At 45.9% G+C, this 12991-nt stretch overlaps 1 protein-coding gene across 2 annotated transcripts in view; it reads right to left on the bottom strand.

Annotated features, from left to right (window-relative positions):
* Positions 1-4943: 4943 nt before the first annotated feature.
* The window catches only part of LOC8051887 (DDB1- and CUL4-associated factor 8), a 56383-nt gene continuing 48335 nt past the window's right edge, over positions 4944-12991 (bottom strand). The window contains exon 14 of one of the 2 annotated variants that reach the window (XM_029987990.3): positions 4944-5653. In XM_029987990.3, the coding sequence (XP_029843850.2) occupies positions 5537-5653 (117 nt within the window). In that variant the 3' untranslated portion in view covers positions 4944-5536. Of the gene's footprint in view, positions 5685-12991 lie in introns of both variants that reach the window. The other variant, XM_029987992.4, reaches the window with a different exon arrangement.

The raw sequence follows: 12991 nt of genomic DNA, 5'->3' as shown, positions 1-12991 counted from the left end.
TCCGATTTCATATAATATTATTATATTAAACTGTTAACATATTGATACTATAATGCAGCCGCATCTAAATAAATAAATACAATATAAAAGCAATACTGAATTAAAAAGCTACGTTGTTCCTGTGCGGAGGTTACAGACGGTGGTTGCAGAGGCGAAGGGCCGTGGTTGAGGACATTTGCCGTGATAGTTCTTTTCTTGGCACGATTTATGCGGAACGCAAGTTCGTCTGCTCTTTTTGCAGGGGCTCTGGTGACGCCGGAACGCCGAGATCTGATTGAAGGATAGTGGGTAGCCCTCAAAGCAAGTTGCCTTGAGGTCTACCCACTATCCCTCAATCAGAGCCAATCAGAGCTCGGTGTTCTGACGTCACCACAACCCCCTGCCAACGTTACTAGATTACCTCAGTTATGGAATAGTGGAACTCCCGCGGAAGGGGGGGATACCCCTTTCCACTTCAGTCTGCCTCCGGTCGTTCTATACTCTGTTTCATACTTAGTGTGCAACGCTGTCAAAGCTACTGGCGCGAGCATGGGGCTTGATCTCGTTGATCATTCGCACGTGTTCTCGTGCAAACAAAACCATAGATGAAGCCACGCTCTCGCGCTAGTATAGCTTTGACAGCGTTGCACCCTAAGTATGAAACAGAGTATAAGTTAGGCTCACCATATTTCTCAAGGTAGAAAACGGGACATCCCAGCCCGGGGGGCGGGGGGGGGGTGAGTGAGTGAGTGAGTGAGGGGGAGAAAGAAGGGGAGAGAGAGGGGAGGGGATGGGTATAGTAAAGGTTGAGATAGGGAGAACAAATTTACGGCCAGATTTGCGATTTCAAAGCGTTAACATATTTCATGCGTGCTGTATTCATTAACTAAAAAAAAAAAATATTTCTATTCACGAGTCTTGACAAAAATACGTTTGTGGGCAAGAACAGTTCTCCGAATTTTACTGGGTAAATGTTTTAAAGTACCTACTTTTTTTCTTCTTTTTTTTGTAAAATATATTTGTAACAAGTGGGCATAGTTTCCGCTTGCTTCAACTCGCTTTGTGCCAAGTTCGAAATTATGCACTCCTGCGAAAACGGGACATGATTCCTTATTGGGACAAAAAGACGGGACGGCCCAAACGGACCTCAAAAACGGGACTGTCCCGGCCAAAATGGGACGTCTGGTCACCCTAGTATAAGTGCCATCTAGATTTTTATTTACGAACTGTGTGTTCCATAAGGTATGGTGGAACGCCATCTAAACGCTGCACTTTGAAACGTACGTATCCCATAAAATTCATTGTAGTTACCAAATCAGCCTTCCGGCGCATCGAACGACGGGGTAAGTCGTGACTGAAGGGGGGCTCGTGCATGCAGCATCTATAAGCAGTTCCGTAACTGACCTAATCTAATAATGTTGCCCCCTGCAAAAGAAGCAGAGAACTTGCACTCCGCTATGGACCGTAAAAGTCGACGCCTGCACGTAGCTACCTAAACTTTTCCTCAAAAGTGTATTTCACAAGTCGTTTTTTTCTTGTAAAATTGCAAAGCGTAGCTTCCTTGCTGTAAAACATACGGCTAAGAAACTTGCCAGGGTCAACGGCGGGCGGCGGCGCAGACGACCAAGTCGAGTTGCAGTGTGTGTTTCGTGTGCGTATTGATAGATGGCGTCAGCAGCAGCATCCGAAGGTGAAGCCAACGTTACTAGATTACCTCAATTGTCAAACTCCCGCAGAAGGGGGTATGCCCCTCACACACTTCAGTACATCTTTCGTTGTTCAAAGTGCCATCTAGATTTTTGTTGACGAACTGTGTATTCCATAGAGTACGGTGGAATGCCATCTAGACACTGTGCTTCGAAACATACTTATTCCATAGATTGCACTACAGTTACCATAGCAGCCAATCGGCACATCGAATGACGGGGGGCGAGTTGTGGTGAGTGAGGGGGGGTACTGCTCGTGCATGCAGCGTCTATGAGCGATTCCGTAGCTGAGCTAATCTAATAACGTTGGGTGAAGCCGACCAGCGAAAGAAAGCAGACAAAATCCGTTGGCAACAAAAGCGCCGTCGTTATGCAAATGCATTTTTTTACTAAGTTTTGATTTTATTGTTTGCAATTATTTTTAAACCAAAGGTACATTACAAAAAGATTACGTTCATTTTAATAAACCACGATGGCCGCAAGCAGTCTCGATAAAGAGGTAGCGCCATCTACTTGACTTGGTCATCTGTATTGCCACCCGCGGTTGACCCTGGCAAGTTTCTTGGCTCTATCTTTTAGGCAGGGAGCTATGCTTTTTAATTTTAGAAGAAAAAACCGACCTGGGCAATACACCTTTGACAAAAAGCTTAGATTGCTATGTGCAGGCATCAATTTCTATGGTCCGTTTTTTATATGGAGCTTGGTGACTTGGGACACCCTATATATCCCCCGTGTTCACATTTAGACATGGGGGGGGGGGGGGGGGGCCTGGCCTGGCTAGGCTATTTTTTGCTCCCTCCCCTGTATGGTTCACATAAAATTTTAGACATGTCTGGGAAGGAGATTGCCTCCCCCATTTCTTGTTCCGACACCACCGCCTGTATTCTCTTGAGCTCAAACTGTTTAGCAAGCAAAATATGTTCTAGAACGAGAAATTTGTGCTTGTAGCCTTTGCTGCAGGCGAGCATTCACTGCAGACCACAGGCACGGAAAACATAACACCCATGCCATTGACAAAGCCAGGGGGGAAGCAGTCCTTCACTGAAACCCAGCAGACACCATAATATATACATGCATTTCCCCCACCCCCCGCTGAAGTAAAGTTCCTGGCTACGCCACTCCAAGTCTCTGACTCTCTCATTATGGGGTATGGGATATAGTGGTCCCGAACAGAATGGTCCAGGTCGAAATGGGCTTTCGTGAACTTTCCAACAGTGAACTCTCTTTACCCAGAAGTTTAATTCAGCACACATTTTATGTATATTTTGTAATCAAGCATTTCAAGATTTTTTGTAAACGATATGGAGAGCCTTCAGATTCTTGGGCTACTATGTGGCTCTGAGACAACCGGTATCTAGCAATACCTACCCAAAGCTCAGAAAATTAATATAAATATGCATAGCAATACTCACCTGATTGCTTAAAGTTCATGGTGGGTAGATGAACAACAATCTTCACATTTCGCAGTTTACCAAATAAGTGTTATGGAATTTGCATGTTACATCTTATATAGTTCAGTGGCCCACAGATATTAAGTACTAGAACTTCCGTAAAGGTGTGGTCCAACTGTGCGACACCTCGTGTCATGTTGGACGCCTGGACCAACATCACCACAAAGGCCAATGTCAATTTTGAGCTATGCCTCGGGTCTATATTCCCTAGGGCCAGCCAAACTTCAGCTGAACAGATCAATTTGCAAGTTGAATTTACAAAAAGCAGCATGTACAGCAAAAGGCTTGTGCAGCTATGTACAATATAATATTTGCGCCACAAATAGTCCAATTTGTATAGTTGTTTCTCTATCCCTGCTCGACCCAACCATCGGCCTGAAATGTTTTAAATTGAATACCGTAAAATTCCCCAGAAGAGCCCACTATTAATATTTCCCAAACTTAGGAATCTAGATTAACCGTTTTCAGTGAAACTTGGGTGGCCATTCCCCCGGTATTTTACAGTAAATGAACTTTAAAATGGTCCATGTTTTGCAGCCGAAGTATTTGGCAAAACAATTTCTTTTCCTAATGTTCCATTGACATGAAGTAAACAGTAGATAAACACCCCAAGACCAAGCAAACAATTCTGCGATATGATATTCAATAGACCATGCCTCAACCAGCCAATGCATGCTTGCATGTGTGACAACTCCGCTGTGGGTCTGTACGAGCGGACTTCTCCAGGTTCACGCTTGGGACCATTCTGTCCAAATCTCACTCAAGTGCCCATCAGTCAACAAGGGACATTTAGTGTGGTTCTAGTACTGAAGGTACAGAACTGCCCGCCGCTTGCCAGGGTATTCACATGATACAACAGGGACACAGAAGTGCTGCAGATGACTCATAGCTTTGGCTTTCAGTCAAACTCGCAGGTAGCACTGTGAGCTAAATAAGCATGATTATACACTGCGATACAAGTCTTAATGTGTCTATGTATGTTATGTAGAATTTGATCGTTTACAAGGTTCCAGATTCTGCACATGTAAGGTCCAATTATTCACATGTATTGCCCTTCCTACTTTTTCTGAAACGCCCGATATAATGGCAGACACAAAGACTAAGCTTACATATGCTACAATTCCCATATAATCTAATTCGTATAGTTCTCTCTCCATGCAGCATTTTCTGTTCTCAAAAATGGTTGACTAGGGTTGTTGGCTTTACCAATGCAAAGGACTGTACTGTGACAAACAGTTTTCAGAAGCAGACACTCACACTTCAGTGCTCTTGGACCAGCATATTATAGTACCCTGTTTTAGCAATATCAGCAATTGCAATTATGTCAAACAATATAACCCAGAGACGAGTGGGTTAAAATGCAAGACTGCATTTTTTAGTGTTTTTTCTATTATATATATCAGAATTAAGAGAAACATGTGTACCTGGTAAATATGAAGACCTACAGAATAGAAATGAAAAGGCACGCCCAGCAATACACAATATGTGCTGGAGCATCAAGCACTCTATACTGATTATCGTGATAATGTTCAAGCCTTTCAGGTTAATTTGAACCAAACTACGAAGATTGGAGAGTTCATAGAGAGCATTTCCAAGTGAAGTGACAACTCAAATATTCTATCGATTGTAGGGGGACTAGTGTCAAGTCGGTTTTTGCAAACTGTGAATCCACACCACTTCCCTTGACACACCCATAATACCATTCAATAAAATAACCTGGACATTGCCACATGACCTTCTCTGGTGTTGCAACACCCGTCGCATACACCTGTGCTTTTTCTGATATGAACACAGTAAGCAGGCAGAATACAAGACCAGAAGTATCACTTTATTCAGCTAACACCCCTTTACAGTCAAAATACTGCATCTGTAAACTCTTCCAATAGATTGTATGTTGAAGCATGTCAAGTTGCACTAATCCACTTTTATATATAGTCCCAAACAAACCTCCCGTCTGTCGCAGTGACAACCTCATTAGGTACACCTCTCGTGAACAACCAAAGCCTCCTGTACTGCCAGAAAGATACAAATTTACAGACTATCAAACTTCAAAGATCTTAAAACGAGTCAACATATTCTGCCATGATTGTACACAAAACAATTACAAACCAGGCATTAAGGCTGCACTCCTAGGTTAGGGGTCTGAGTTGTTAAGTTTGTACACAAACACATTTCTCATTGCAGACATTCACACTGTGCGCCGGATGAAAGTGGGCCGTGGCAACGTTCCTTCTTCCGATGCAAGACCCGGTGGCACACTGCAGCTCTAGTCATTTCAATTGCAAGCGATGGATGAGGAAGCATTCATTGCACACGATTCTGCCGTCACAAGGAATAGCACAGTGAAAGGCAACCGAGAACGTGGCTTGTTCCTTCCTCTTCTTTCGCGATGGATGGACATCACGACTGAACGCACTGCACCGAGTGCTGAGTGTCCATGTCGTCGTCGTCGTCGTTGTCACTGTTTTCGTCGCTGTCTGAACTGGTCTCTACTCCACCTGATCTGTCGTTCCGCGCCTTAAATGTTCAAAAACAACACATTACAATGCTGAAAAAAGAAAATTACGGACACAAATTGTAGCAACTTAGAAGTGGCACAATGGGTCTTGAACGCATTATCAGAGGCGAGGCAGAAAAGGAACACCAATGCAGGTTCTAGGACTTTTTCTATAGTTGCCATCAAATGCTTAGCTCGCCTTTAAAGGGTGGTTTCTCAACAGTGGCGTACCAACTTGAATTTGAGTGGGAAAGCAAACCAGACCCCCCCCCTTTCCCCGGGCCGAGGGGCGGTGCCCTTGGCATCCCTTGGGCGCCACCGGCCAGTGTTTGTCCTGCCCAGTGGTGGCTGTTTCAGAAGGAGCAAAACACATGCCTTGCCCCCCCACTCTGAGAATGGGGGGGGCAAGCACCCCCCTTGCCCCCCTTGCCCCCCCGGTTGGTACGCCCATGTTTCTCAAAACGCCTTTTTGCTTCTGCGAAGAGGTGTTTCGAAAGAAAGTGTTCACCAGTATGGCTGCGACCGTGCTGGTGAATGTTTTCCGCCATTTGCCTTGTTCGTTTTCACGTAAGCGATTCTTCATTAACACGGTCTTGGTCTTGGCAAAATGCCATGACAAGTAGCTCCGCCAACAACAGAATGTTCGACGTGTGATCAAGATGCATTTGGGTCGCGTGAACCCGTGCTTACTTAATTTATTTTTTCCCCTTCGAAGCCACCCGCAGCAAGCGCGGGGCCATCTTGGCTGCCAACGAGCCGGCTTCTTGAGTGTTGGCTTGTCTTAACCTCGAATTAAAGCCAATATGCATAAAAATACTAGAGCGGCAGCCGATTAGAACACTGCTGATTAGAGTGTAATCAATTAGAATGCAAAATAACTCGAGTGAGTTGGTACTAAACACTACCTCCATGCACAGAAAAGCAACGGGCCAACATTCATCAACATAGATTCCACCGAGATCATAAGCCAGAAGTAGTACGTCACACGAAACCCCACTATTCCGTTCCGCATGTGAGCGACAGTTCAAAGAGCTAGCAGATAGCTTTAAAAAAATGTTTTACTGTGGGCACACGCTCGCGTGGCAGTAGCTCCTTAAGCTCCATTTCACTTAAAATGTAGCGGTAGTGTCAAGGGTAGAGGCAAGCACTTGTAGCTCCATCCAGTTTTCTCGCTCTCATAGCCGAAACCCATTCTAAAGCAAGATGGTCCTGCTACGAGCTTGGGTCTACTACTACTACTACTACTACCACTGTAAGGAGAAACGAGGCACGAGAACCTACGACCCTGCACTAGCAGCTTCCCCAAAATAGCTAACAAAGTATACACTGCGGGACAAGCCAGCCTCATTTTCAGCACTGAAATGGTCAAAAAAGATTTACGAGAGTTAAGCTATCCAGCCAACATGAAATATAGTAGCCCGACACATTTGGCACAAATGTTAAACTTTCAATTCCCTGCATCTAATCAGGTGGCAGGCAACAGTCATGAAGTTCTAACATGTTGGAAAGTCCCTACAAAATATGAAGGTCAAAATTGGTAGCAAGAACTTGAACAGAAACTGCCTGGAAGCCTTAGAGCTCTGAAACTAAGATGCTTCCAGAATGAGACCTAGCTCTGAAGAAGCTGCCTTCAGCCAAATGTCAGCAGCCCCTTTATGGTTAACAGGAGGGTCCTTTTCAAGTAACAAGTTGGGATGTTAGCATGCTCAACAAGAATCAGGTTTTCTAATGCTTTAAAAATTTTCTCCCTGTATCCCCATTGTAATCTAACAAGTTACAGGTCAGAAGGCGTTTCCAAGGTCCTTTTATTAGTGCCCATTTCAGCACTCATGCTTAATTATTGGATGACTTCCCATAAATACCAGTGATGCCTGTAGGCAGTGCCTTTTCTCAGGCATATATAGCTTTCAGTACTGTGACTGGCCTAAGCCATTTTGGAGCACCTTTTGGAGCATCCAAAACAGTGCTTTGGAGCAGCAAAAGTGACTTTTGGAGCAGCCAAGACAGTGTTTCGGAGCAGCAAAAGTGGGCTTTGGAGCAGATATTCTTTAAAAAAATTAAAATATTTGTTTTAAGCGCTGTAAAAACGAAGAGCACTTTGTGCTGTGTTGTGTTCTGATGTGACGTGTTGTGAGAAAACTTGCTGCTTGTGTTTTTACTGTTCTGGTTTCCGACGTGCCAGATTTTCATCAAAAGTAAGCAAACGCAAAACAAGGGATTGCCAACATCGCGGCTGGTGCCTCTGTCGAGCAATCATGTTCATAAGCACGTGAGGATAACTTCGGCAGGCTTGCAGTTGCGCGTGCTTCGTCGCACGGGCGGAGACAACGGCTATTCTATAAAAACCAAAACCACGCTACTCCGCACCGTCGCCAACTGATTCCCAAAATTGTATGCAAAATGTAACTGTCGAGCATACGACAAATAAAAAACCAGCGGCGCGTGCTTGGCAGGCCAGCAAGCAAGGCACAAGCTAAACACACACATGCAAGGGTGCGTGCGTGCGTGCACGCGCACGTGCGCGTGCACGCGCACGTGCGCACACACACGCACGCACGCACAGACAGACAGAAAGAGAGAGCCTGAGCGCATCGATGCAGGATATTGCGAGCCAGGGCCAAAAGGCTCTGGGAGCGATTTGTGCAACGACTGAACTCGAAACAAACAAGCACGCTGTGCGGGTTCAGTGCGTAGGCAATGTCCTTTGCTTTAGCTCACTTCTCTTTAACTTTGTTTTGCGGCAATTTTTCACGTACCGGGGTCCCTCTCGAAGGAAGGCCCACCCAGAAAAAACCTACTAGGTAATACATACCTCGACACAGCAGCCTTTAAGTTAAAGAGGTATTTTTGTAGTAATGTATGATTTAAACAAGAACAGGAATGTTGATGAACACGCGGCGGTACTCCGTTTCATTTTAGAAAGCGCCATATCTGCAGCGTGACGTGGGGACGGCAACACCCGACATCGCGCAACCACGGAGACTGAAAGGCAGGGACCAAATATAGTTTTCCCACGGCCATCGCTTTCAGGCGTGAGTACTTCAGCTCAGAAAGTAACTCCTGCTGCGCAGAAACGTTGTTTCGTTTCACAGCATCACGGCATGGCTGGTACCTGGCATGCTAGCGTAGGAGCGTCCGCACACACCCGCGTCTATCGTTGACAATGGGATGCCTTTTTCGGAGGTCGATACGGGGCAGAGCGAAGTAGCAGAGTAGTAGTTTGATGTCTGTGACGTCACGTCCAGTTTTAGCCAAAATAGAGCTATTTGCAGATATTTTGTTACCTAGACATCTTCACCTCTTCACTTCGCGTACTCTTCCGGAGTATGCTCCCAGCTCGTTCCTCCGAAGTCAACACAACTGTCATAGTTAGAAAAAAAACGGCCCGTGCCAGTCGTTTGCAAAGCAACGTAGATAGAAACGAATCGCCGCGGCGTTTTTCGCGGCCTTGGAGATGCAGAAACGATCCGACGTTAAATAAGATACATTTCAACTACGAGAGTGTCAGCAAGAGCAATGTAAATACCTGTGCACACTCAAAGCGGATGCGCACGTTTGATCGAAGTGCTTCGGGACCGATCTTTTACCAGTGTCAGTCGATACTGACCCGACACTCGGCAAAGAAAGGTGGGACCGGCATTGCGTAGCTCCCACAAACTGTTATAGCTCGACAGTAATGTAGTATCAGAAACAATTGAGCATGAACGCGCATCCGCAGCGACAAGCGTATCAGAATAAAAATGGCCCACTAATAACAAAGTGTACTACATACCGTGTTGCGAAAATAATCCATACGGCATTTATTTGAGCTCCATATCACACAAAACAAGGAGATAGAATCGACGACAGCGTTCGTCACCGCTGCCTCGGAAAAGGAGATGGCAAGGGGAAGAGAATGACCCCTTAATCTAAAACTAAGGGTCGTGCGGGCGCGTATTCTGTTCAGCAAGCCAGCCGGTCGGTCGTGGGCAGACGGTCTTGGCCAAGGATCGTTGGAGCAACGCCGGCAACGCTGCGACGAGTCGGAGTGCCTGCTAGGCCTCGAGCTCGCTCGGTCGGTGGCATCGTTGCCGTTGTACCTTTTCCCGGGTGTTTGTGGATCCAGCGTTCATGTCCGTCGTGGCCGGTTTCGAGTACTTCCTTCTTTTTTCTTGCTGCTTGAAATTGGGACCCGCGAGAAGAGCACGTAGAAAAATAAATGTCCGTTGGTCGTCGCGACCAAGTAACTGAGCGGACGTTGTCGGTTATGTTGATTTGATCGTGAAAAGATGGCTCCGGAGCTGTTGTCGTACATACATTCTTGGCGTAAGATTGTTTCGTGTATCTGGCCTCTGTTCTTTAACGTATGGCACTGCAACAGTAACACGCCGCGACCGCTGCCTCCCCCCGCCCCTACACTAGACACAACAACCTGCAGCAAGCTCTCCGCAAAACGTAAAAAAAAAGAAAAAGAAACTTTTTTGCTTGTTTTTACGTTTCCGGCAGTGACGTCACGGAAGTCACTGCCCCGTATCGACTTTCAAAAAAAGCATCCCGTTGAAAATTAAAAAAAAAAAAGACGCGAGGAGACGAGACCCACGAGAGGTTGAGGGCGCGAAACACGAGACGGCGGGAAAACCATGCAAGACCGGATGGACAATCGATGCAGGGCATTTTGTGTCCGGTGGCCACTTGCGCTACGTAGCACACACATGCTCAATTACGGTACTCAGTTTAGTTTCGGTTTTGAAAGGCGACCGAAATTGTTTTTTTGGCGCAGGCTTGGCGCAGATTACCCATATTTTGGCAAAATGTAGCAGGATGTAGCAAGGTTAGCCCCTTGGCGCAATTGGCGCAGCAATCACATCACTGAGATTTTTATGCTGGTTTACATGGATAAATCTGTGAAAAGTCAACTGCTTGGTCCAAATTTTTATATCATATAGTTAAAAAATGCAGAGCGTGTACAACCGCGTCGTGCATTATGGGAAACGTCTCATGATGCAACGTGCGGGGAGGAGAAAAAAGAGAAGGGAAAAGGAGGGAAGGAGGAGATGCCAGCTACCTGTTGTGCAGGCAATAAATATCACCATTCATAAATCACAGAGAGGCGCGTATGAAAACGTGGTGTACTCGTTATCCAAGTAGCAATCTACAAGAGAGAGGGTCTGTGTTGTAGCCATCGGTCTCTGTGGCACGTCGGACGAAGTTGGTAAATTGTGTGCCGCCAAGGTCTTACGGCCTGCTCATGGCAGCTCTGTATCTCTCGCCTACGGCACTCGCCAAATATTTCGTGCAAGACAAAGAAGAACTTCATACCAGTCATGCAGGAAAACATCCCATTGGCCCCGAGGGACGTGCACTCGCTGTTCTGCTGTGCCATCTCGGGGGAGCACGCTCAAGACTAATGCTGAGGAAATCAAAAACGTCGAGCAGTCTTCGACAGAGCCGACAGCAAGTAGGATGACATCGAGAGTATCACGTGCTTCGTCAAAGTGTTAACTTTAATCCTGTCTTGTTCTCCCGCCTTGATCCTGCTGTCCTGTTTCCTGGCACCGGCAAAACTTGTACAGAGTGGAGCTCCCAGATGTGAGAACTACATTTCCTTTCTCCGGACAAGTGGTGAGCAAGAATACCAGAATATATATAGTATATACATTTTTCTCAGATTGTTTCGCACGGTATATTGCAAAATCGAAATACTTCGAGAGAAAAGCAGGAGGAGAGGAGGAGGAGCAGAGGACGAGGGAAGGAGCATGGGAGGAGGAAAGAATATGGATGAGGAGGAGTGGCATACCCTCCCCTCCTCCTCCTCCTCCTCAAGAGCTGCACTCTAATTCGGTGTTACAAGAAGTTGTAAACATCCTTTTTACTTTTTTCTCTTTCTAATACAATTTTTTTTCTCATCTTGCTATATCTGAGTGAAAATGTCCCAAAAGTACATTTAAACAATAATTCAGCTTTGTTTCGGGCATTTTGGTCATGTAAAAAGACAATATAGAATTCAATCTATCCCAAGACGTTGCTGGGAATGCGATATGGGAACTTGTCTGCCGCCATTTTCTCGTCACATGTGTCAAGAACCATCCTTAGCGAATGTTCGTGTCATGGTTTCCAAGAACGGACGACGTCCGAGAGAAGTTTTACGAGCAGCCATACTCAGGGACAACTTTTCTTGGTATTTCTGAGATGAAGGAGAGCGTACACTCAACTTTAGGTATGGGGAGGACATGGGGCCCAATGCCAAAATACGGACGATGTGGGGCGGCTGCTGATGTTGAATCAGGCAGGCGCCCATCAACAATAACTGGGCGGACGCAATCAAGAAAAGCGACATGGACATTGTGTACGTGCCAGCCGGCTGTACCAGCCTGCTTCAACCGGCCAAGGTGTTTTGGAATAAGCCTTTCAAAGCCAATCTTCGAAGGATCTGGAAGGAATTTATGCACAAGGAAGAGAAAACCTTTAAAGGCAACCTGCGAGAGCAGTCATGACAGGACGAACTATAGACTTCGCAGTCGAGGAGTGGAAGAAGAAATGGCGACACGTTCCTTTGGAGGTTGCAGCATCTCCAAACGTGCTCCACGGATCCGAGGAAAGTGACCTGCACAAGCGGCTAGCAGGCATCGGTGCCGTTGTCTCCCATGTCCCTGACAATCCGATGGCAAAGTGTCTGGACCTCATTTTTGGATTGGATTCCGAGGAATCGTTTTCCGGCCTTGGCAGCGATTAAGGCGAATGCCAAAACCACCAATCTGAATCAAGTTCCGAGGGCACATTTTGTGAATTGAATGGCAAGTGCAGTGTTAGTAAATGATCTTTTTTTCTTTTTTAAACGGTGCAGATTGGATTGTTCTTTTTTACTTTTACCAGTCACCGTTTTGAATTTCGGCCCTGATCGATCAAAGGCCCACTTGACATTTTGGTTGAATTATCTCTAAATATAAGGAGGAGGAGGGGGAGGGGTGCTCGGTATTTTACAGTACACCATACTGCAGCACTCCAGCTGCTAAACTGTAGGTTAACAACATAAATCATAAAAACCATGGAAGTTTTATGCAATCTAAAATGAGCAGGAACGATGCCGAACGTGACAATTAGGTTAGACACAAAAGCGAGGTTCTTGTTTTCTTGCGAGTCACATATCACTAGATGATAGCTTGCTACTGCCTACTTGCTATCTCTGAGCTATCTCTCAAAGGCTGAAAACCTGGGTGGGGGTTCAACTTCACAAGACGACCTGACATGAAGCTTCTTCGGGTTTTGAGGCTGGTTCACACGGCTGCATTCGAGTGTGATTGAGTGTGTTGCGCTTGCTCGTAGCCGATTATACAACGAGAGATCATACTGGCACCATCTAACAGGCGTCGCCAGAATGC

Source organism: Ixodes scapularis, unplaced genomic scaffold, assembly GCF_016920785.2.
Source record: "Ixodes scapularis isolate PalLabHiFi unplaced genomic scaffold, ASM1692078v2 PGA_scaffold0__279_contigs__length_252992795, whole genome shotgun sequence".
NCBI lineage: Eukaryota > Metazoa > Arthropoda > Arachnida > Ixodida > Ixodidae > Ixodes > Ixodes scapularis.
The sequence above is the reverse complement of the archived record's forward strand: the minus strand, read 5'-3'. Positions and strand labels throughout refer to the sequence as shown.